The 24179-nt window shown below is 38.2% G+C and overlaps 1 protein-coding gene across 2 annotated transcripts in view; it reads left to right on the forward strand.

Annotated features, from left to right (window-relative positions):
- Window positions 1-24179, forward strand: part of SECISBP2 (SECIS binding protein 2) — a 58213-nt gene that overhangs the window by 24721 nt on the left and 9313 nt on the right. For both annotated transcript variants that reach the window (XM_007497815.3, XM_056804515.1), the window contains exons 12-15: window positions 2897-3063; window positions 3937-4075; window positions 6828-7005; window positions 8061-8281. In XM_007497815.3, coding sequence (XP_007497877.2) covers window positions 2897-3063; window positions 3937-4075; window positions 6828-7005; window positions 8061-8281 — 705 coding nt within the window. The remainder of the gene's footprint in view (window positions 1-2896; window positions 3064-3936; window positions 4076-6827; window positions 7006-8060; window positions 8282-24179) is intronic.

Consider the following 24179-nt stretch of genomic DNA (forward strand, 5'->3'; position numbering starts at 1 on the left):
AGCAGAATAAATTAGAAAGCAGAGTCCAAATAAAGCCAATTAATTAAGAGGAAACAACCAAGATACAACATCAGGTAATTTGATTTCTAATTAGGGAAAAGATTAAGGTCTTTTCAAGTTGGGAGGAAGAGAGTGAACAGATGCAATTTCATGAAATCAGAGAAAGGAGGTGTTCTCCTCCTCAAAGTGTCTATATTCAAGCAGAGGAAACAATAACTGATGGATTGTTTTTAGTCTATAAAAATGTCTTCTCCTGTATTCTGGGTTCAGTGCCAAAACTGAAGAAGGCCACTGGTCCCAATTGGTCGCACAGTTTCCATTTATATTTGTATGTATATTCCATAAATGATATACTTGGAAGATTGGACCTTTGCTTCCTCAGTCATTTCATCTTTTGCCCACTACAAAGTCATTTTCGGGCTACTTTCTAACTCGTTCTGCTCTTCTTTCTTCCTTTATAGATGAGTTCGTCCCTTTCACAATTATGATAATTATTTTTTCTCCCCAATCATAATTTCACTTAATACAACAATACATATTGCTAAGATAAAAAAAAAGATGAGCAAGGAAATTACATTTTGCTTAATACATTCACCTAAGAATATGATCTTAAAATGCTTAAAGGAAAACTTAATTGAATTGGAAAGAGTAATAGATAGTAAAACTATAATAGTAGAGGACCAGGAGACCTAAGTGTGTCCTTTTCAGGTTCTAACCAAATTGAAGCAAAAGATAAAAAAGAAGTTAAGAATTCCAATAGAATTTTGGGAATATTAGAGATGATATGTCAAGACCTGAGTTTAAATCCAGCCTCAAAATCTGGGAAGGTCGCTTAACCCTATTTGCTTCAATTTGCCCATCTGTCAAATGATCTGGAGAAGGAAATGATAGACCACTTGTGCCTTTTCTAGGAGAACCCCAAACAGTCATAAAGAGTTAGATATGATTGAAACAACTTAATAAAGAGTTTAAAAATCATTGGAGACTAAATAACAATTCTGAAGAGCTGGTGAGTCAACGATCAGATTATAGAAGTAATAGAAAATTTCATCAGAGAAAATTACAATAATGAGTCAAGTTATAAAAACTTGAGGATATAGCTAAAGTATCCCCCCTCACCTTCAGTCTTAAAATCAATACTGTGTTCCAAGGCAGAAGAGCATTCAAGGATAGACAATGGGGGTTAATTGACTTTCCCAGGATCACACATCTAGGAAGTGTCTGAGGCAAGATTTGAATCCAGAATCTTCCAACTCTAAGCCTGGTTCTAAACCCACTGAGCCACAGAGCTGCCCCCACTAAAGCAGTTTTGACTGGAAGGTCTTTAAGCACTTTTCTCAGTGGAAAAAAAAAATAAGTCATTTGAACAGCAAATCAAAAACTCTTTACTCAATTAAAAAATAAATGGCAAATTATCAGAAATTTTGCCTCAAATGTGAACAAAAGCTAGGAAATCCATGGAGTCTGGAACGACCTCCAGGAAGTGATGCAGAGCGAAAGGAGCAGAACCAGGAGAACATTGTACACAGAGACTGACACACTGTGGCACAATCGAAGGTGATGGACTTCTCCATTAGTGGCAATGCAGTGATCCTCAACAATCTGCAGGGATCTAACAAACACTATCCACAAGTGGAGGACAAACTGTGGGAGTAGAAACACCGATGAAAAGCAACGGCTTGACTACAGGGGGGAGGGGATATGACTGAGGAGAGACGCTGAATGAACACTCTAGTGCAAATACTAACAACAGGGAAACGGGTTCGAGTCAAGAATACATGTGATAACCAGTGGAATCGTGCGTTGGCTATGGGAGAGGGAAAGGTGGTGGGAGGGGGGCGGGGAGGAAAAGAAAATGATCTTTGTTTCCAGTGAATAATGTTTGGAAATGACCAAATAAAATAATGTTTAAAATAAAAAAAATGTGAACAAAAGCTGAAGATAAATGAAAAAAAAAAGATAGACAATAGATGAAACTGACTTTTAAATAACCCAAAGGAAAATAAAAGCACAGAACCAAGATGAATTTACAAATTAATTTTATCAACTAAAGAACAATTAATACTACTACTATAATACTATCCTAGAGGAAACTGTTTGCAGTAAGAAGAAACTTTTCCAAATTTATTACAAATATTATCTTACTTTCTAAAGCAAGGAGAGGGAAATCAGAGAAAGAAATTATAGATTGGTATCTTAATGAACCTTGTTCCAGAATTTTTAAATAAAATATCTGAGAGGAGACAACAGCATATTTGAAAAAGACAGCACAACTATTTTGGATTTATACCAGGAATGTAGGATTGGTTCAACATAAGGAAGACTGTTATAACAAATCGTCCAAAAAAACAAAGATGAAATAAGCCATTCGCCTCTGACAGAGAGGTGATAAACTTAAAAGAGATATCCATTTTCAGAGGTGACTGATAGGAACCCTTTTTTTTTCTAGACTATAATGGCATATATTAAGGTTGGGAGGGGGGCAAGGCTTTGCTCAATTGAGTTGGGTAAGAAGGATAGATTAATTTTTAAAATTTTTTTTGAGAAGGAAATTATGGGGTCTTATAAGTTAGATTGGAAAAAATGGATTAGTCTTCAAACAATAATTACAATCTAATGTTACAAGTATGAATTCATAATAAAGAAAAAAGGTTAAAAACAAGTGTTTTGAACTGAGTGAACTGCCAGAGCTTTTTGGAATGAGAGGCAGGGTTCAATTTTGACCTTAGACACTAATAGATGTATGACCCAAGGCAAGTCACTTAACTCCAATTCCCTGGTCCTTGCGCCTCTTCTGCCTCAGAAAGCAGAAGGTAATAGTTTTTTTTGTCCATATTAAAACTTTTGGTTCTATTGAAATAATACGTACTACTCATTTATGTAAATTTTCTTTCAGTTGGTGCAGTACCAGTACTTTCCAAAGAATTGGCAACATCAGTGAAAAATCACCGGTTAAATCAAGTGATGTCTCCTCATAATCCTTTGGATTCTAGTTCTCCATTAATAAAGAAAGGCAAGCAAAGGGAAGTCCCAAAGGCCAAGAAGCCAACATCTCTGAAGAAGGTATATTATGTGTTTTACTTGATGCAAAACATTGAAAATTGATGAAAGGTCTTCCATCTAATCGGTGTTTAAATGTCTTTTACTATTAAATTCTTATGGGCCTTCTTATTGGGTAGGTATTCAGTTTGAAGGACATCAACCTTTAGTAAGTAAAATATGTTGATTGGCAATGTGAGTTTGAGTTCCCCCAATATATCGATCATATGTTCAGGCAAAGCTATTTTCTTACTTGGGGGAAATTCTTAGGACTATTTTGAGCTGAAATACACATGCTGGTGAGTGTACCGTAAGTACGCATTTCTTTGAGGGTAACAGAAAATAAACATAGGAAAATTAACTTTTATTCCAGTTTGTAGTTTGGTGATACCATTTATTGTTTTTTTTTGTTTTGTTGCACATTCCCTATCTTCAGAGGTTTCTAATGACTCTTTACATTGAGAGGTGGATCATTTTCATCTATTCCAATAATAATAAGTATTCATGTAAATCTAAAGTTTACAAAATGCCTTCCTTATAGCAGCCATGGAAGTTATTATTATCTCCATTCTGAGGCGTAAGTTCATATGTTAAGTGACTTGTGAAGGGTCTCACAGCTGCAAAGAGTGTGAGACCAAATCTGAGCTTCAATCCTAACTGCTGCTCCATCTAGTTGCTAGTAAAATGGGATGCCAAGGGACAGCACCGAAGCAGCAGTGGACATAAACAGTAGGCATATATGTATGTCACATCTGTTAGGTACACTCTGAAATATGTTCAGAATTTTGTCATTCAACAGGAAAAGTGTCATTTGGTCTTACCTGGGGGCAACGATTTTTTGGAGAAACTATTCCATATGTTTTATGTCACCAACTCTGCCTGAATTTTATTTTAAAGATTATTTTGAAAGAACGAGAAGAAAGAAAGCAGAAACATCTCTTAGAACAGCTTTCAGTGCCAGCATTTTCTAAAAGCATGGAGCAAGATTTGGCGAATAATGTTGATAATCAGTCACCTGCCCAGATTGCCCAGCCAGGTACTGATTTCTCTTTATTGGTGTTAATTAGGATGAATAACCACTCATATTGTGATATATGGAATGTGGCCTGTGCTTGGTGTTATTGTGGACAAATATAATAGCTAACATTTAGGTAGCTTTTAGCTTCTGCCAGACATTGTGCTAAGCACTTCATCTCACAATGGCCTTGGGAAATGGTTACAATTTATCCGTCGCTCCAAAATATGTGGCATAAAAAAAAATTACAAATGTAGTTTGAATTTCCTTCCATTAGACAGTATCATTTTTCAAATTCTGAATCTTCTACTACTTATGAAAATGATTATTTCAGTGTATGCTGCTCGATAATTGGTCATTTTCAATGGGAATCCTGTCTGTGTTTGAGTATCCCATGAGAAGGCTTCAGAGAAAGGGTTTTATTAGCATCAGGCTTAAGAATCTACTTGTTTCTTTTCAAGCAGCCACTATCTTTGTTTAGATTCTCATCACTTCTCATTGGACTATTAAAGTGGCCTCCTAATTGATCTCTCAGCGTCGAATCTCTCCTGACTTCAGTTTATCTTCCCAGCTGCCAAAGTGTACTATCTTATGCATAGGTTGAATTAAGTCCCTTTCCTACCCAATGAACTCTAATAGTTCTCCTCTTGGATCAGGTAGAAATCCGTATTTGGTTTCTAAAGCTCCCCACGATATTGCTCTTTATCGCCCACACTTGATTGTCCATCCCACTTGTCTTCTCTCCATTGCTCTCTCGTGGCACTTGATTTCCTGTTTTTGTAATGGCCGTTCCCCATGCCTTCCTTGTAGTTCATATAACTCTTCCGTTAAGATGTAGCTCCAGGGACTTACGAGGAAGAACTGTGCGAATAGAAACACAGAAGAAAAACAACTGCTAGGTCACGTGGGTCAGTTGGGGATGTCGACTCTAAATGAGCCCCCTGGCGCCGATGTCAATACTAGGGAAATAGGTCTTGATCAGCTACCCATGGAAAACCCAGTGGAATTGCGCGTCGGCTATGGGAGGGGGTGGGGGGAGCAGAGGGAAAGAACATGGATCTTGCAACCGTGGAAAAAAATTCTAAATTAACTCATTAAATACATTTTTCCTCCCCAAATAATAATTTTTTAAAAAGATGTAGCTCCAGGTCCACCTTCTATGCAAAGCCTTTCCTGATTCCTGTAACTGCTAGACAAGTCAAATCAAGCATTTACTAAGCATCTACTATATGCCAGGCACTGTGCTCAAAGCTGATGGTGTTCCTTCTGCCTAATTGACTTGTATTCATTTGATAGTCATTCTCTACCCATCTACACACAACACACGCTGCTTCCAACACTTGAACGTCAGCCCTTTGGCCTCAGAGTTTGTCTGTGCCTGGCACGCCTTGAGAACTTTTTTGTTTGGCTCCATTAAGCATAGTTGATGTGGAGAATTTCCTCGTCACTTCACCATTTACTGGACAGGAAGAGTAGACCAGCTTTTCTTGTAAGGGATTGTGCTTTTGGTGCAACCAAATACCAGCCAGATGAGGACAGTGATGGTGATGATAGATAATCTTTATATAGCATTTTGAGGGGTTTTATTGAGGATGACATACATACCCAGTGTTGCATAGTAGATATGAGTCTAGAACATGATTCCAATTCACGTCTTCCTGATTCTAGCTGAGTAAGTTCTCTGCCAATGCAGATTAACACCTTGTATAGGCTTACGGAGCACTAGGTTAGTGACTTGCCCAGGGTCCCCCAGACAGTATATATCAGAGAAAGAACTTGAACCCTGGCTCCAAAACCAGTTCTGCAGTCACTACATTTTGCTGCTTCTCAGAAACCAAGCAAGTTAACATTTAGAACCAATTGTGGCCTTAAAACTAGTTTCAAATTTTAAAAATAAGATATTATAAATTAAATCTTTAAATTTTTTTTAAAAAAGTTAAATCTTCAGCTGAAATATTCTCCCTTGAGAGGGATATGTGCTGCTGCCTAGTACTGTTATTTTTTATGCTATTATTATTGACAGCAGAGGCCTTTTGGGGTTTGTTGGGGTGGCCCAAGGCGGGAGGGAGAAAGGTCCAGACCTGTGATCTCATTGATATGGATACTCCATCAGTGATCCAGATGGACACGTTGCCTAAAACCTGGAGTCTGAGAGTTTCCCAAGACACCGAGAGGTTATCTATATATGCTCGGCTGGGCTCCATCTGTTATTCAATGCTGTCCTCCAGGAATAGTGATAACACACTAGTATGGTTTACAGAGTATTACATACATCATTTCATTTGATCCTTAAGAAACCCTCGAAGGTAGATACATTTCAGCTATTATTATTTTACCAATAAGAAATTGAGTCTCAGAAAGGTTAAGTGACTTGTTTCGTGTCACATATAGGAGACTGGATCCAAATTCAGCCTGATCCCAAAATAAGAATTGTTGCTCCTAATTTTCTAGAACATCAGTCAGCTAGTGGAGTTACAATACATTCCAGAAGTGTATTTTCTGCATGATAGCAGAAGTGATCCAACTGTGATTCTGTCTGGAGGTATCCCTGGGTAGGTGACTTTTGGAATTCTTTAGTACTCTATCATTTGCAAAGCATCACAACAACCCCATGAGGTAGTGTGTACTCTTTTATCTCTATTAAATGAAGTAAACAGAAGCTTATAAAGTAAAAGAATATTATATAGCATACATTTAAGGAGGCTGAACTTTGGGGGTGAGAGCGGCCTTCCTGTTCATACATATTACATGACACAAAACTTTTTTGTTTTAGATTTTGAGCAGACAGAGGAAACAGAAGAATCAGTCCCTGCCTCTTCTACTGTTGACGTGGAAAACACGCCAGAAAAACCCCTAGACAGCCTTGTACCCCAAAAGGATGGAGAAGTGTGTCCCATTGTTACACAGCCAACGGCACCTTTTCCCAAGATCCATAGTAGGAGATTTAGAGAGTGAGTACATGAAAACCTAGGCACTGCCATGAATTTATATTGGGATAATGAAAAAGCAACCACGTCCATGTGAAAATGAAGACGCTAACTGCAGCACATCAGCTCTTATCTGCCATTTCAAACAATCCCCTTTAGGTAACCTTCTGCCATTAGAACCCCTAGTTGTGTCTGCGCTGCTTTGCCATCATTACAGTTAGCCCTTTGGTGTAAGGACTTAACTAATTGTCCGGACTGCGAGGCATTATTATCATGGACTGGGGAGGATGCGTGTCTCCTCTTATGTCAGCTGAAATGCATACTCTGTAAGAGGATGGAATAGCACGAGCCCTGCTCAAACCCTCGGCACTTGGTGAGGAGGCTTCCCCTCAGAGCCACACTTTCTGCCATCGAGAGATTTGGTGACTTCCCCAGGCTCAACATGTGTCACATGCAGGCCTTGCACACACAGCTTATGTCTTTGAGGCCTTCTCGCTGTGCTTAATGATTTAGGGTAAAGATGGCCGTAGCCACACTTCAGAGTACGATGGACACGATGCATACACGAGCCCTAGCGAGAGTGGCTTTGAGTCTTTTCTGACACGTAGGAGTGGACCGAAAGCCTCTGTGGCATCGTTCCTCCTTACGAGTCTTCCCTTCCTTCCTGGGACTTGATTTGCTTTGAAACAAGACAGTAATTAGATTTTAAAAGGGGTTTCAAAGTCTAGTTGAAATGGCCAGAATTAGGGTTAAGGCTCAGGGCTATCTGAATATCCAAACCAAGAAATGATCTGGGAGGGTGCTGATAAACGAGAGGAGAAGAGGATACCATTTGAGGAGAAGGCCTTCATCAGTAGGTATATTGAATTTCTAATGAATTTTTGAAGGACAATTTCCTGAAGAACCCTCTGTGTGTGTGTGTGTGTGTGTGTGTGTGTGTGTGTGTGTGTGTGTGTGTGTGTGTGTGTGTGTGTGTGTGAGAGTGAGTGTGTGTGTGAGAGTGAGTGATAGTCAGCTGCATAGGTAAAATCCAGATGGCCAAAATATACTCTAACAATCCTATGTGATGTTTCTTCTAGTTACTGTAGCCAAATGCTTAGTAAAGAAGTTGATGACTGTGTGATGGATCTTCTAAAAGAACTGGTTCGCTTTCAAGATCGTATGTATCAGAAGGATCCAGTAAAGGCCAAAACCAAACGCCGGCTTGTGATGGGACTCAGAGAAGTGCTTAAACATCTGAAGCTAAAAAAACTAAAATGTGTCATTATTTCTCCAAACTGTGAGAAGAGCAAATCGAAAGGTATTGTGCTGCTGCTTGTTTTACCAAGCTTGGGAACATGAGATCCTTATGAGGATTGTTGTCTATATAAAACTGAACGATGCACTCTACGGTTCTCCAGTTCAGTTTCTGGTTCCAATATTAACTGTGTCCACAGGATGAATCTTTGTTTATATGAAGCAAATTTACCCAACTAGGCCCAGTTGCCTAAGACTCTCAGTGATAGGGAAGTATTTCAGTACAGCCAAGAATCTCTTCAGACTTCAAGTCTCATGTAGTTCAGACCCAAGAAAAAGTTTCCTCTGACTTGGCAGAACAGAAAAGAGATAATGGCTCATTATAATGGCTGTATTTCAATCCCCCTGGTAATATTTACCTAATTTCATTTTTTTTTTCATTAATTCTTTCTACCTAAAATTGATTTTTTTTCTCCCTCCTTGGGAGTGGGGAGAAACTCTTGTAGCACTTTGAGTGCAAAAAATATATCTCAAGGACATTTTTGCCCCCAAAGTCCTTGGCATTGTCCAATGGTTTGAAATTAGACAATGATATGATCTTTATTAGCAGACGTGACATTAAAGGCATTAACATCTATTTTGTCACCGCAGTCTGAGGACCATGGGATCTTTCCATTTGACTCGAAGCTAAAAACTTCTTGAGATTAGGGACTGTGTGGCTTTTCTTTTTGTATCCTTGGCTCTTCGCATTGTATTTCACACTCAGTAATCTTAAGAGATGCTTTATTTATTAATTTGTTTTGTCTACACTTTGTCAAAAGGTGGCTAGTATGCTTCATTATCAGGTCTTTGGTTATTATGTTGATCAGAGTTCTTAAGTCTTTCAGAGTTGTTTGTTTTTACTGTGTTGTTATTAATTAAAATTGTTCTCCTGCTTCGTTCCTACAATTCTTCCTAGGTTTCTTTGATGACCATCCCCACCATCATTTCTTACAGAAAACAGTATTCCATTCTATTCATGATTTGTTCATTCGTTCCTCTATTGGTGGACACCTATTTATTCTCTAGTTCTCCACCACTGCAAAAAGAGGTGCTATTAGCTACCTTTGGGCCATTTTCATCTTTTAGGGGATGAGCCTGGGTATGTCTCTGTCAGAGATATGCTGCATAGGCTAGCGACTTTTTGGGCATAGTTCCAAATTGCTTTCTAGAATAGATGTATCAATACACAGCTCTTTCAGCAGCACAGTTAAAGTGCCGGTTTTTTCATAGTCTTTCCAACGTTTTTCATTTTCCTTTTTATCATCTTTGTAATCTCTGATGAATGTGAGGTGAAACCTAAAGTTACTTTAATTTAATGATTTTGAACATTTTTTCATTTGGCTACTAATAACCTAAATTTCTTCCTCTGAAAACTGCCTATATGTATTTGGCCATTTATCAATTGAAGAATAGCTCTTATTCTTCTAAATTTGAATTCCTTCCTCATACATAGTGTCCCAAAGTCTTAGTGACTTTTTTTTTTAAGATATTTTATTTTCTCAATTACAATTTTCAACATATGTTTTCCTAAATTATAACATCCAAATTGTCTCCCTTCCCTCACCCCCCCAGAAGATGGTAAACAATTTGATCTTCCTTAAACATGTATGATCATGTAAAACTTATTTCCACTTGGTTATTTTTGTAAGAGAATATTCATATACAACAAAAACAAACTAGTGTGAAAAAATTGTATGCTTCGATCTGCATCCAAAACTCCAACAATTCTTTCTCTGGAGGTGGATAGCATTCTTTGTCATAAGTCTTTCAGAATTGTCCTGGATCCGTAGCTAAGTCTTTCACAGTTGATCACGATACAGTATTATTGTTACTGTGCATGATGTTCTCCTGGTTCTGCTTATTTCACTCGGTATCAGTTCAGCTTTTGCTGAAGTCATCCTGCTCCTCATTTCTTCTAGCACAGTAGTGTTCCATCACCCTCATATACCACAGTTTGTTCAACCATTCCTCAGCTCATGGATAGCCCCTCAATTTCCAATTCTTTCAGATAGGCAATTCTTTTTTTTTGCACCCCCCCCCCAAAAAAAAAGAGATCTGCTTTATTTTTGTATGTGTGTTTCCCCTTTTTGTCTTTTATCTCTTTGGGATACAAACCTAGTAATGATTTTGCTGGGTCAAAGGGTATGTAACGTTATAGCCCTTTGGGCAAAGGTCCAGATTGCTCTTCAGAATGGTTGAATCCATTCACAATTCTCCAACAGAGCATAGTGCCTGAGCTTTCCCATAATCCCCCTTAAGTTTTTCCATTTTCCTTTTCTGTCATACTAGCCAATCTGATGAATATCAGGTGGTACTTCAGAGTTGTTTTAATTTGCATTTCTCTAACTGATAGTGATTTGGCGCATTTTTTGGGCATGATGAGTTTTAATTACTTTGAGAACTGACTGTTCATATTCAATGACCATTTATCAATTGTGGAATGACTTGTATTTTTATATATTCAACTCATTTCTCTATGTATTTGAGAAATGGGGCCTTTATTAGAGAGTTTCATAAAAAAAAAATACACCATTATTTGCACTGTGTATTACTGTCCATCCTATTTACGTTCTGTTTACGTCCCCCAATTTTCCCTCTTTTCTATCAGCCCCACCTCCCTTCTCTTATACCTTTCCCTTCCTTCTTTCCTAGATGGTAAGATAGCTTTCTCTAAACCCAATTGATCATGTATATTCTTCTCTCATTTTACCAATTCCAATGAGAAGTAAGGTCCATGTGCTCCCCTCTCCACCTCCAACTTGCCCTCCACTGAAAAAGCTCTTTAATAATTTGGCTCATTTTATTTTTCTCTTCCCCTTCCCACAATGCATTCCTCTTTCTCATACCTTAATTTAATTTTATATCCCATCATATGCAACTTTACACCCTTACCTTCTATGTAGTAGTTATAAGAATCATCTCCTCATGTAGGAATGCACACAGTTTAATCTTATTGAATGTCTTTTGATTGCTCTTTCCGGTTTACATTTTTATGCTTCTCTCAAGTCTTGTATTTGAGTCGAATTTTCCTTTTAGCCCTGATCTTTTCATCAGGAATGTTTGAAAATCTTCTATTTCATTGAATACTCATAAAGGATTTTTTCCTCTGAAGGATTATGCTCAGTTTTGCTGAGTGCTTCTTGGTTCTAGCTAGTTTTGTCCTCTGAAATATCATATTCCATGCCCTCTGATCCTTTAATGTAGAAGCAACCAAATCTTGTGTTATGTTAACTGTGGCTCCATGATATCTGAATTTTTTTTTCACTACTTGCAATATTTTCTCCTTGACCTTGGAGTTCTAGAATTTGGCTATAATATTCCTGGGAGTTATTCTTTTGGCTTCTCTTTCAGGAGGTGATTGGTGGAGTCTTTTGATTTCTATTTTGCTATTTGGTTCTAGAATATCAGGGTTTTTCCTCAATAATTTTTCCAAAAATAATGTTTAAGCTCTTTTTTGGATTATGGCTTTCAGGTAGTCCCATAATTCTTATAGTCTCTTGCCTGGATTTATTTGCTAAGTCAGTTGTTTTTCCAATGAGATATTTCACTTTTTTTTTCCGTTCTTTTGACTTTGTTGTTTCTTGATGCCTCATGAAGTCATTAGCTTCCATTTAACCAATTCTAATTTAGGCATGATTTTATTGAATGAGCTTTGTACCTTCTTTTCCATTTAGCCAGTTCTACTTTGTAAAGAGTTCTTTTCTTCTGAATTTGTATACCTCTTTTTCCATTTTCTTATTCTGCTTTTTAAGGGGTTCCTGTCATTGGATTTTTGTGTCTCTTTTTACCAATTGGCCTATTCTCTTTTTTTTTAAGTATTTTTTTTCAGCATTTTTTGTGCCTCTTTTACCAAGCTATTGTTTCATGATTTTCTTGTGTTACTTTCATTTCTTTTCCCAATTTTTCTTTTACTTCTCTTACTTGATTTTTTGAATCCTTTTGAGCTCTTCCATTCACTCTTTTGGTCTTGAGAGCAATTTCTATTTTTCTTGGGGATTAGAGGCAACTAATACTGGCTTTGTTGTATTTTTTTCTGAGTTTGTATTTTTGCCTCCTCAAAATAACTTTCATTGTTGAGTTTCTTTTTCTATTGTTAGCTTATTTTACAGCCTTTTAATTTAAAAAACTGTTAAAAGTGGGCTCTATTCCTGTGGTGAATGGAGAATTGTTCCAAGTTTTAGGTTCTTTGTGCAGCTGCCTTCATAGCTAGTTCTGGGAAATCTATCTGCATTTCATTTCTTCCAGGGTAGTAGGATGTAAGCAGAGCTGTATTTAATACTTCCCTTGTCTGTGCTCTGGCCTATGATAGAGCCCGTGCACTCTGTTCTTCCTTGGAACTGTGATCAGGTGTTTGCGAGGACTTTTCCTCAGTTTGAGATAGCATCCCCAAACTGTGACCTAGTTCAGTGTATGAGCAATGTGACAAGAGTCTTGGACCTGAGCCAGCAAAGGGACCCCCTGTGATCTTCAGAGCTATTGTCCGCTCACCCCTTTCACTCCCTCTCCACACCACTCCCCCAGCCTGTGACTGAGAGTTCCAGAAGCCTTGGTTGCTCCTTCCGCTGAATCCAAGGCCCATTGCTGTTGTAACGCTTGCTCTGGTATCCCTCCTCTCCAGGGCACTAGACCTGTGGTGTGCCAGCCTTCTAAGTTGTTTGTGCTGGAAAATTACTTCGCTGTGTCTTTTTATGGGTTATGCTGCCCCAGAATTTGTTCTGAAGCATCATATTCTGGTTTTTCAGAGGGTAGTTTGGTAGAGACGGATAACAATCTGAACCTTTTCTGCCATCTTGGCTCTGACCCCCATAGTGCAAATTTTAAGCTATTAATAAAGTTTGTAATTTGGCAATGAGGCCTTTTTCAGAAAAACTTGTTGCAAAGATTTTTCCATTTATTTCTTCTCATTTTTGCTATTTTGTTTGTGAAAAAAAATTCTTATGTAATCAAGATTGTCCATTTTATCTTCCTTTCTTATCCCTTATTGGGTCATCATATCTTCCCTCTTCATAGATCTTGTGAGGTGGCACAGTAGGTAGATCTCTGGATATCCTGAATCAGGAAAACCCGAGCTGATTTCAGCCTTAGATGCTCTGCTTCAGTCTCCTCCTTTGTAAAATGGAGGTGATGATAATAGCTCCCACCTCCCAGGGTTGTGAGGTTCAAACAACAACCGTAACGCGCTGAGCCCATTACCTGGCACCTAGGAAGTACTGTCTAAATGGTAGCTATTGCTGCTGCCTGAAAGGTCATTTCTGCCTTGCGCTTCTCCTTTATTTATGGTGTTCTTTATGTCATATGAACATATTGTGAGATTTTAGTCACTTTTCCGTCGGTCAGTACGGCTGAGACCGTTGCCTTTATCAGACTCTCTGCTTGTTTGCTTCTCTTTGTTGTTTACCTATTGAATGTTTTCCATTTTATTTCTTAGCCAATACCAACTTGTTTGAGTTGATGGCTTTATAATCGAGTTACTGTTATACCTTTGTCCTATCTGTTTTTTATTTTCCTCAGGTTATTCTTTGTCTCTCCTTCCATAGGAATCTTGCTATTGCTTTTTCTGTTTTTCTCGCTATTATTTTATTGCATTATTGTGTTGTTATACTAATTACCTAATTAATATATTGTAATACATTATTATATTACATATCATCATTTTTGATCTATTGTTTTTCTAGTTAATTGTATTTTGATAGTTTGGCACCGAGTAAGTTAATCAATCTAGGTAGGATTGTCATTTTTATTATATGGGCTCTTGAGCAAATAATGTTTCTATTACTTAGTCTGTATATAAAGGTTGTCTTGAAATTGTGTTCATAAAGAGGAAGGAAATAAGCATTTATCTGGCGCCTCGTATGTGCTAAGTTTTAATTATTATCTCATTTGATTGTTACAACAACCCTGGGAGGTAGATGCTATTATATCCCTATTTTACAGTTAAGGAAACAAGCAAACAAACATTAAGTGACTCACACAGGGTCATATAACAGTCAGTGTGTCTGCGATCACACTTGAATTCAGCTTGTACCAACTCCAGGCCAATCAATTGTACCTTCTTGCTGATACCTCATTTTATAGAATTCCTTTGTGTATCCTGGCAGGTAGACTCTCAAGTATTTTATGCATTTTGTAGTCATTCTAAATGCAAATGTTTTTCCTTTTCTCTTCCTGGAGGGTTTGGTGGTGATAAATGGAAATGCTGGTGTTCATTTTTACCTTGTTGAAGTTACCGGTTCAGTTTTCATCTGAAAAAATCAATCATTTTCATTCCTCTTTGTCCATGCTCGTTTTTTATTTCCTTTACTAGTCTTAATGTCATAGGCAATATGAAATAGTAGTAATAATGGACATCCTGCCTTTACCTCATATCTTAATAGAAAGACCTCTGATTTGTCCCCATTGTGGTAGTTCTTGAATATAGATAGGTTCTACTGCTTACCACGCTCATGAAAGATTCATTTGGTCCTAAGTGAACGTTTTTTTCCTGCATCTTTTGATGCATTGTCAATATTATTAATATTGTGATAATTTCCTTATTGAACACAGAGTGCTCTGGTGTCGAACTCAAAAACATTTCTGGAGCCAGATTTTTACTTAGAGAACCACAAATTAACATTCTCCATATTGTATTGTGAAGCAGCTAGTGGCTGGTGTCAGAGAGATCCGAGTTAAAATATAAGTTCAAACACTTAACTGTGTGACCCCAGGAAAGTCACTTAACCTCTTTTTGCCCAGATTCTAGATCACTGACTTGTGATAAAAAGTGTTCCACAGGAAAAAGAAATGGGAAACCAGTTCAGGTATCATGGGACAGTATGGTCTATGGGATCACCAAAAATGGAATATAACTGAATGACTGAACAACAGTAAATATCGCATTGTAATTTTATTTCTTTTTGTTTAAGATTTCCCTATTACATTGTAATCTGTTCTGACTGGCACTTTGGAGTTTTGTGAGCCACTTGTATGATCTTTATGACCATAGGCTCTTTGCTTATTTTTTTGTATTAATAGTCATTAGTTTTTGTTTTCTGTTTTTCTTTTCTTTCGTTTAGACAGACTTGTTTCATAGAAAGTATTTTGGAGGGCCCATTAAAAACTTTTTTTCAAAGAGCTAACATAATATTGGAATTAACTGTCCTTCAAATCCTTTTTCCCTTTTGGGAGCTTATTCTTTTTTCCTGATTTTGAGTTATTTCAGTTCTCTATTTCTTTTTTTTTTTTTTAATATATTTTATTTGGTCATTTCCAAGCATTATTCGTTAAAGACATAGATCATTTTCTTTTCCTCCCCCCCCCACCCCCCATAGCCGACGCGTAAGTCCACTGGGCATTAGATGTTTTCTTGATTTGAACCCATTGCTTTGTTGATAGTATTTGCATTAGAGTGTTCATTTAGAGTCTATCCTCTGTCATGTCCCCTCAACCTCTGTATTCAGGCAGTTGCTTTTTCTCGGTGTTTCCACTCCCATAGTTTATCCTTTGCTTATGAATGGTGTTTTTTTTCTCCTGGGTCCCTGCAAGTTGTTCAGGGACATTACACCACCACTAATGGAGAAGTCCATTACGTTCGATGATACCACAGTGTGTTTGTCTCTGTGTACAATGTTCTCCTGGTTCTGCTCCTCTCGCTCTGCATCACTTCCTGGAGGTTGTTCCAGTCTCCATGGAACTTCTCCACTTTATTATTCCTTTTAGCACAATAGTACTCCATCACCAACATATACCACAGTTTGTTCAGCCATTCCCCAATTGATGGGCATCCCCTCATTTTCCAGTTTTGGGCCACCACAAAGAGCGCAGCTACGAATATTTTTGTACAAGTCTTTGTGTCCATTATCTCTTTGGGGTACAGACCCAGCAGTGCTATGGCTGGGTCAACGGGTAGATATTCTTTTAGCACCCTTTGGGCATAGTTCCAAATTGCCCTCCAGAATGGTTGGATCAGTTCACAGCTCCACCAGCAATGAATTAATGTCCCTATTTTGCCACATCCCCTCCAGCATTCATTACTTTCCTTTGCTGTTATGTTAGCCAATCTGCTAGGTGTGAGGTGATACCTCAGAGTTGTTTTGATTTGCATCTCTCTGATTATAAGAGATGTAGAACACTTCTTCATGTGCTTGTTAATAGTTTTGATTTCTTTATCTGAGAACTGCCTATCCATTTCCCTTGCCCATTTATCAATTGGAGAATGGCTTGATTTTGTGTACAATTGATTTAGCTCTTTATAAATATGAGTAATTAAACCTTTGTCAGAGGTTTCTATGAAGATTTTTTTCCCAATTTGTTGTTTCCCTTCTGATTTTAGTTATATTGGTTTTGTTTGTACAAAAGCTTTTTAGTTTGATGTAGTCAAAATTATTTATTTTACATTTTGTGATTCTTTCTATATCTTGCTTGGTTTTAAAGCCTTTCCCCTCCCAAAGGTCTGACATGTATACTATTCTGTGTTTACCCAATTTACTTATGGTTTCCTTCTTTATGTTTAAGTCACTCACCCATTTTGAATTTATCTTGGTGTAGGGTGTGAGGTGTTGATCTATTCCTAGTCTCTCCCACACTGTCTTCCAATTTTCCCAGCAGTTTTTATCGAATAGTGGATTTTTGTCCCAAAAGCTGGGATCTTTGGGTTTATCGTATACTGTCTTGCTGAGGTCGCTTTCCCCCAGTCTATTCCACTGATCTTCCTTTCTGTTTCTTAGCCAGTACCAAATTGTTTTGATGACTGCTGCTTTGTAATATAGTTTTAGGTCAGGGACTGCAAGGCCCCCATCACATGTGTTTTTTTTCATTATTTCCCTGGATATCCTTGATCTTTTGTTCTTCCAAATGAACTTTGTTATGGTTTTTTCTAAATCAGTGAAGAAGTATTTTGGTAGTTCAATGGGTATGGCACTAAATAGATAAATAAGTTTGGGTAGGATGGTCATTTTTATTATATTGGCTCGTCCTATCCATGAGCAGTTAATGTTTTTCCATTTGTTCAAGTCTAGTTTTAGTTGTGTGGCGAGTGTTTTGTAGTTGTGTTCATATAGTTCCTGTGTTTGTCTTGGGAGGTAGATTCCTAGGTATTTTATTTTGTCTAAGGTGATTTTGAATGGGATTTCTCTTTCTAGTTCTTGCTGCTGAGCTGTGTTGGAGATATATAGAAAAGCTGATGATTTATGTGGGTTTATTTTGTATCCTGCAACTTTGCTAAAGTTGTTGATTATTTCAATTAGCTTTTTGGTTGAATCTCTAGGATTCTTTAAGTAGACCATCATGTCATCCGCAAAGAGTGATAACTTGGTCTCCTCCTTGCCTATTTTGATGCCTTCAATTCCTTTATCTTCTCTAATTGCTACTGCTAGTGTTTCTAGTACAATGTCAAATAGTAGAGGTGATAATGGGCATCCTTGTTTCACTCCTGATCTTATTGGGAATGCATCTAGTTTATCCCCATTGCAGATGATATTAGCTGTTGGTTTTAGATATATACTGTTTATTATTTTTAGGAATGACCCTTCTATTCCTATGCTTTCTAGTGTTTTTAATAGGAATGGGTGTTTTATTTTATCAAAGGCTTTTTCTGCATCTATTGAAATAATCATGTGATTCTTGCTAGTTTGCTTGTTGATGTGGTCAATTATGTGGATGGTTTTCCTAATGTTGAACCAGCCCTGCATCCCTGGTATGAATCCTACTTGATCATGGTGAATGATCCTTCTGATCACTTGCTGGAGTCTTTTTGCTAGTATCCTATTTAAAATTTTTGCATCTATATTCATTAGGGAGATTTTGTTTATAGTTTTCTTTCTCTGTTTTTGACCTGCCTGGTTTTGGAATCAGTACCATGTTTGTGTCGTAAAAGGAGTTTGGTAGAACTCCCTCTTTGCTTATTATGTCAAATAGTTTGTATAGTATTGGGATTAACTGTTCTCTGAATGTTTGATAGAATTCACAGGTGAATCCATCAGGCCCTGGGGACTTTTTCTTAGGAAGTTCTTTGATGGCTTGTTGGATTTCAATTTCTGATATGGGATTATTTAGGAATTCTATTTCCTCTTCTGTTAGTCTAGGCAGTTTGTATTTTTGTATATATTCATCCATTTCTCCTAAATTGGTGTATTTATTGCCATATAATTGGGCAAAGTAATTTCTAATGATTGCCTTAATTTCCTCCTCATTGGAGGTGCTGTCCCCCTTTTCATCTTTAATGCTGTGAATTTGCTTTTCTTCCTTCCTTTTTTTTAACTAGATTGACCAGTACCTTGTCTATTTTGTTTGTTTTTTCAAAGTACCAGCTTCTTGTCTCATTTATTAAATCAATAGTTCTATCACTTTCGATTTTATTAATTTCTCCCTTAATTTTTAGGATTTCTAATTTGGTTTTCTGCTGGGGGTTTTTAATTTGATCGCTTTCCAGTTTTTTCATTTGCATTTCCAATTGATTGATCTCTGCTCTCCCTTGTTTGTTAATATAAGCATTCAGGGATATGAATTTACCTCTGATTACCGCTTTGGCTGCATCCCAAAAGGTTTGAAAGGATGTTTCGCCATTGTCATTTTCCTCGATGAAATTATTAATTGTTTCTATGATTTCTTCTTTAACTAAACGGTTTTGGAGTATCATATTGTTTAATTTCCAATTGGTTTTAGATTTGGTTTTCCACATACCATTACTAATCATTATTTTTATTGCCTTGTGATCTGAGAAGGCTGCATTCATTATTTCTGCTTTTCTGCATTTGTGTGCTATGTTTCTGTGACCTAATGTATGGTCAATTTTTGTGAATGTGCCATGTGGTGCTGAGAAGAAGGTGTATTCCTTTTTATCCCTATTTATTTTTCTCCATATGTCTATTAATTCTAATTTTTCTAAGATTTCATTCACTTCTTTTACCTCTTTCTTATTTATTTTTTGATTTGATTTATCTAAATTTGATAATGGTTGGTTTAAGTCTCCCACTAGTATGGTTTTATTGTCTATTTCTTCCTTCAATTCTCCTAGTTTCTCCATTAGAAATTTGGGTGCTATATTATTTGGTGCATACATATTGATTAATGATATTTCCTCATTGTCTATAGTCCCTTTTAACAAAATATAATTACCTTCCCTATCCCTTTTGATCAGGTCTATTTTTGCATTGGCTTTATCAGATATCATGATTACCACTCCTGCCTTCTTTCTATCAGTTGAAGCCCAGAAGGTCTTACTCCATCCTTTAATTCTGACCTTGTGGGTGTCAACCCGCCTCATGTGTGTTTCTTGAAGACAACATATGGTAGGGTTTTGGATTCTAATCCATTCTGCTATTCGTCTAAGTTTTATGGGTGAGTTCATCCCATTCACGTTCAAAGTTATGATTGTCATTTGTGGACTCCCTAGCATTTTGATTGCCTTCCCTAATTCTAACCTTTTCTTCTTCGGCTCTACCTTTTAGTCCAGTGATTTACTTTGAAACAGTCCCCCTTGTCCCCTCCCTTGATGTTTCCCTTTTTAGTCCCTCCCTTTTTGTTCCCTCCCCCTCCCCCCTCTCTTTCCCTCCCTTTTTGTTCTCCCTCTCCCCCTCCCCCCCTTGGTTTTCCCTTCTCCTTACCCTTGTTGGGTAAGATAGAATTCAAGATCCCAATGGATCTGGATGTTTTTCCCTCTCAGAGTTGATTTCCCTGAGATTGAGGTTTAAGTAACCCCCCCCCCCTTCCTCTCCTTCTTATAGGAGTTTTCTTCCCCTCCCCTTCCCATGTGAATCTTTGTGTGAGAACCATTATTCTATTTGGTCTTTCTTTACCCCCTATTTATACATTACATTTTCCCCACATGTTAGTATACATAGGTTGATATAAATGTAGTCCTTATAGAAGAGAGTTTGAGTAAAAGAAGAAGATAACATTTTCCCCTTTCCTTAATATTTACCTTTTCAGGTATTCCTTGCTCTTTGATTTTCGGTGTCAAACTTTCCACAGAGCTCTGGTCTTTTCTTTGCAAAAAGTTGGAAGTCTTCTATTTTGTTGAATGCCCATACTTTCCCTTGGAAGTATATAGTCAGTTTTGCTGGGTAGCTGATTCTTGGTTGGAGACCCAGCTCTCTTGCCTCTCTGAAGATCATGTTCCATGCCTTACGATCATTCAGCGTAGAACTTGCAAGGTCTTGTGTGACCCTGATTGGCATTCCTTTATATCTAAATTGTCTTTTTCTGGCTTCCTGTAGGATTTTTTCTTTTGTTTGATAGCTTTGGAATTTGGCAATTACATTCCTGGGAGTTGTCTTTTGGGGGTTTAGTGTAGAAGGTGTTCTGTGAGCTCTGTCAGTGGCTGTATTGCCCCCTTGTTCTAGAATCTCTGGGCAATTTTCTTTGATTATATCTTGTATCACCATGTCCAGTTTGGTGTTTATTTCTGGCTTTTCTGGGAGTCCAATTATTCTTAAATTTTCTCTTCTCCCCCTGTTTTCCAGATCTATCACCTTGTTGGTGAGATATTTTATGTTCTCTTCTAATTTCTTGGTGTTTTGGCTTTGCTTTATTAGTTCTTGCTTTAAAGCCTGGTTTTCTTTTACAGTTTGGTCAAACTGGTTTTGTAGATGCGTGAATTTCTTTTGCATTATTTCCAACTTTTCCTCCCAGAAGGCTTCCATCTTTTTGGTCATTTCTGATTCAAATTCTTCATAGGTTTGTGGAGAGTTTCCATTTCCTTTGGAAGGTTTTGGAGCATTTTCTTTTATATTATCTTCTGTCTGCTCTGTATTTTGTATTTTGGCTCCATAGAATGTGTCCAAAGTCGCCCCTTTCTTCTTATTTTTCTTGGTATTTTGGGGCTTCTGTGGTTCTGTGGAGTTTGCCATTTCTGAATGTGGAGGTTTAGTTTTTCTTGTCTGTTTCTGGTGTTCAGAGGCTTTAGTCCTGGGCAGATAGTTCTATGAGCTTTCCCTGGGTTAAACTGAATATGCCTCACTGGAACTGGAATGGAAGGGTCGGACCACGAGGCCACACTCTCCCCCCGGCTCCCTTTCCGGAAGTTGCCTTCAGAATCGCTGGCCGTGAGGCTGTTTCGTAGGCCTGCGGGGGGGATGGGCTGCAGCTTTCCCAAGCTCCGGGCAAGGACTTTCACTGAGACTTGGATAGCAGGATCCAGCCCTTGAGGCTGTCTTGCCCGCCCTGAGGGTTGCTGTTGTTTCGACCAGCTCTCTGCAGCGGAAGCCCCAGGCAGTAACTTTCACCGGGACTGTAGAAGGCCCTGAGGGTTCTGCTCTCTGAGCCCGGCTGGGCTGCGGCTTCCGGGAGCCTTGGACTCTGCGCTCCTACCCCTGAGGTCCGAGTGATCTCCGGTTCTGGCTTTTAAGGGGAGCCGTACCTTTTGAACCGGGTCCAGGTCCAGGAAGAGGGTTCCCAGGGTCTGTGCTGTTGATCGTTTTGAATTTCGGCGCCCTAGGAGCTTATATTTTGAGATCGGTCGGGAAGGGTTTTCCGGAGATCTGAGCTTTAGCTTTCTCTAAGCCGCCATCTTAACCGGAAGTCTCCAGTTCTCTATTTCTTAATAATTTAATTTTTTTAAAACATCCATTTCAAATAATTTCATTTATTTGTTGTAAATTCACCTTTTTATTTTTGATAGAGGTAATTTGGTTTCCTTTTTAAAAAGTCAAATTAGCTAATGGGTTTTTAAAATTAGTTTATTCTTAAAATAACTTGTAGTTTATAGCTTAATTCAACTTTTTTTGACTTAGATTTTGTTCATCTCTTCTTTGATTTTCAAAATGTCCATTTTGGGAGTTAATTGCCTTTAAAAATTTGTTAGTTCCCAGTTTTTGTTGCATGCCCAATTTGTTGATCTGTTGATTCTCATTTTTATTAGTGACAATGTTAGAGATATAAATATTAACTCTAGGACTGCTTTGGGTACAGAATTTAAGTATATTCTCTCATTGTCATTATTAAGCTCAAAAGTCAGTATTCAAACCTGTAATCATGCTGAAGACCTGCATTTGATGACTTTTGCCTTCAAAATAATTCTTGTCTTTAACTTCACAATATTCCAAGATGCTACCAAATTGTTTTCTTGTACTAAATTTGATTGTGTAGACCAGTGGATTCCAAAGTGAATTCCAAAGGCTACATGGCCTGACTCCAGGAAATGGGTTGTGTGAGCAGGTTGTCAGAACATAGAATGGTGGAAAACCATCCCTCTTCATCATTTTGCTCTTTCTATGAAAGGCACCATCATCCGTAATTAAGTTTATGGCATTAGTGCTACTTACTATTCATCCCTCCTTACTCCATGTATCCAGTCAGTTGTCAGTTATTGCTGTGGCTGCCTCCAAAACATTTTGTATCTGTTTCCTTTTCTCTGTCTGTAAAAGCACACTGATTAAGGCCTTTAGCACCTCTTTCTGAGGTTATTGCAATGGTCTCCTAATGTGCATTGCTGCGTTGAGGCTCTTCCCTCTCCAGTCCGTCCTTCATACAGCTCCCAAAGTGATTTTCCCAAATCACAAGGCTCATTATGTCACTCCCCTGCTTTCTAAACTCCCTTGGCTCCTAGTAGACTTCTGGATCAAATATTGCTTTATTCTGATATCAAAGTTTAATATTTTGTAATGCATAATAGTTATTAGTAGAGTAGTACATCTATAGAATTTATGGCAAAATATATACATTTGGGGGAGAGGGTACAAAATATTTTCCCAAGTTTCATCATCAGAGATATTTGGACTCTGAAAATCATCAACTTTCTTTCCACAAGCTGAAATGGTGTGCCATCATCACCTCATGCCTGGATTGTTACAGTGACCTTCTGGTTGGTCTCCTTGTCTCTGTTTATCTTCTACTTAGTTGTTTGATTGTGTGATATCGAAATCACTTTAAAAGACTGATATATATTAATTTAAGGTCGCCAAGGAATTCAGCTATGTAATTCCTAAATGAAAACTCAAGTCAGCCGTCAACCTTTTTTTATGGTGTTTTAATTACAAACTGGAGGAAGAAAGTATTAGAGGGAGAGAGGGGGGCGGAGAGAGAGAGAGGGAAAAGGGAGAGAAGGGAATAGGGCTTAAATACCCACTCTGCTTAGGCTGAGCCAAAGCGGGCCCAAGGCCCTGGATAGCCAAGGCAAAGAGAGAGATCAGTCCCTATCACTCACGTGACCAAAAAGGAGAAAACAGTCTGTGGGCTCCTCCAACTCCAAGCACCAGGCTCCAACCACCTCTCTCCCTCCTCCCGGAAAGTCACGAGAACTCCTGAGCTGTCCTCTACCTCACTTCCTGTGTCTCACATGTGCCAATGGCAGCTCTAGCTTGACTTAGGACCGCCCAGAGGTCTGTCCTTTTTGCACATGTCTGTTGAAGGCCATCTCCTCAGATAATTAAATCTTGAGTTTTGCTGCAGCCCTTCCTCATCTTGTTACCCTGAGTAGGGTGGAGAATGTGGTTTCCAAGACCTGATTCTGTTATTCCAAGTGTCTCTATTGTTATTGATCAGGAAATAGCTAAATTCGATCTTCTAAAGAATGGTCTGAATAGGGTGGGGGAGTTTTGAAATTCACAATTGATCTTCCTAAAACACCAGTCTGAGCACGCTACAGCCTCCTCTCCACTCTACCCTCATTGAGTCATCTCTAGTGGTTCTCGATTCCTTCCAAGATCCTATATATAATGCTGTGTTTTGCTTTTAAGTGCCTTCGTAACCTGGCCCTTCCTTCCTTATCTCCTACTTTATTCTCCTCCAAATATTTCAGTGGCACTCCTCTCCTTGCTCTTCCTCTTAAAGAATACTCTAATTTCTAACTCCTTGCCTTTGTAGTGGCTGTCCCCCATGCCTGGAATTCCTTCTCCTATCCTCCTCCTGGCCTCCCTGCCTTCCTGAAAGTCTCAGCTTCCTCAAGAAGCCTTTCTAACTCTCCTTAATCTTAGGGCCATCCCTATGAGAATTTCCCCAATTTAATC

This window comes from Monodelphis domestica, chromosome 7 (genome assembly GCF_027887165.1).
Source record: "Monodelphis domestica isolate mMonDom1 chromosome 7, mMonDom1.pri, whole genome shotgun sequence".
Lineage (NCBI taxonomy): Eukaryota > Metazoa > Chordata > Mammalia > Didelphimorphia > Didelphidae > Monodelphis > Monodelphis domestica.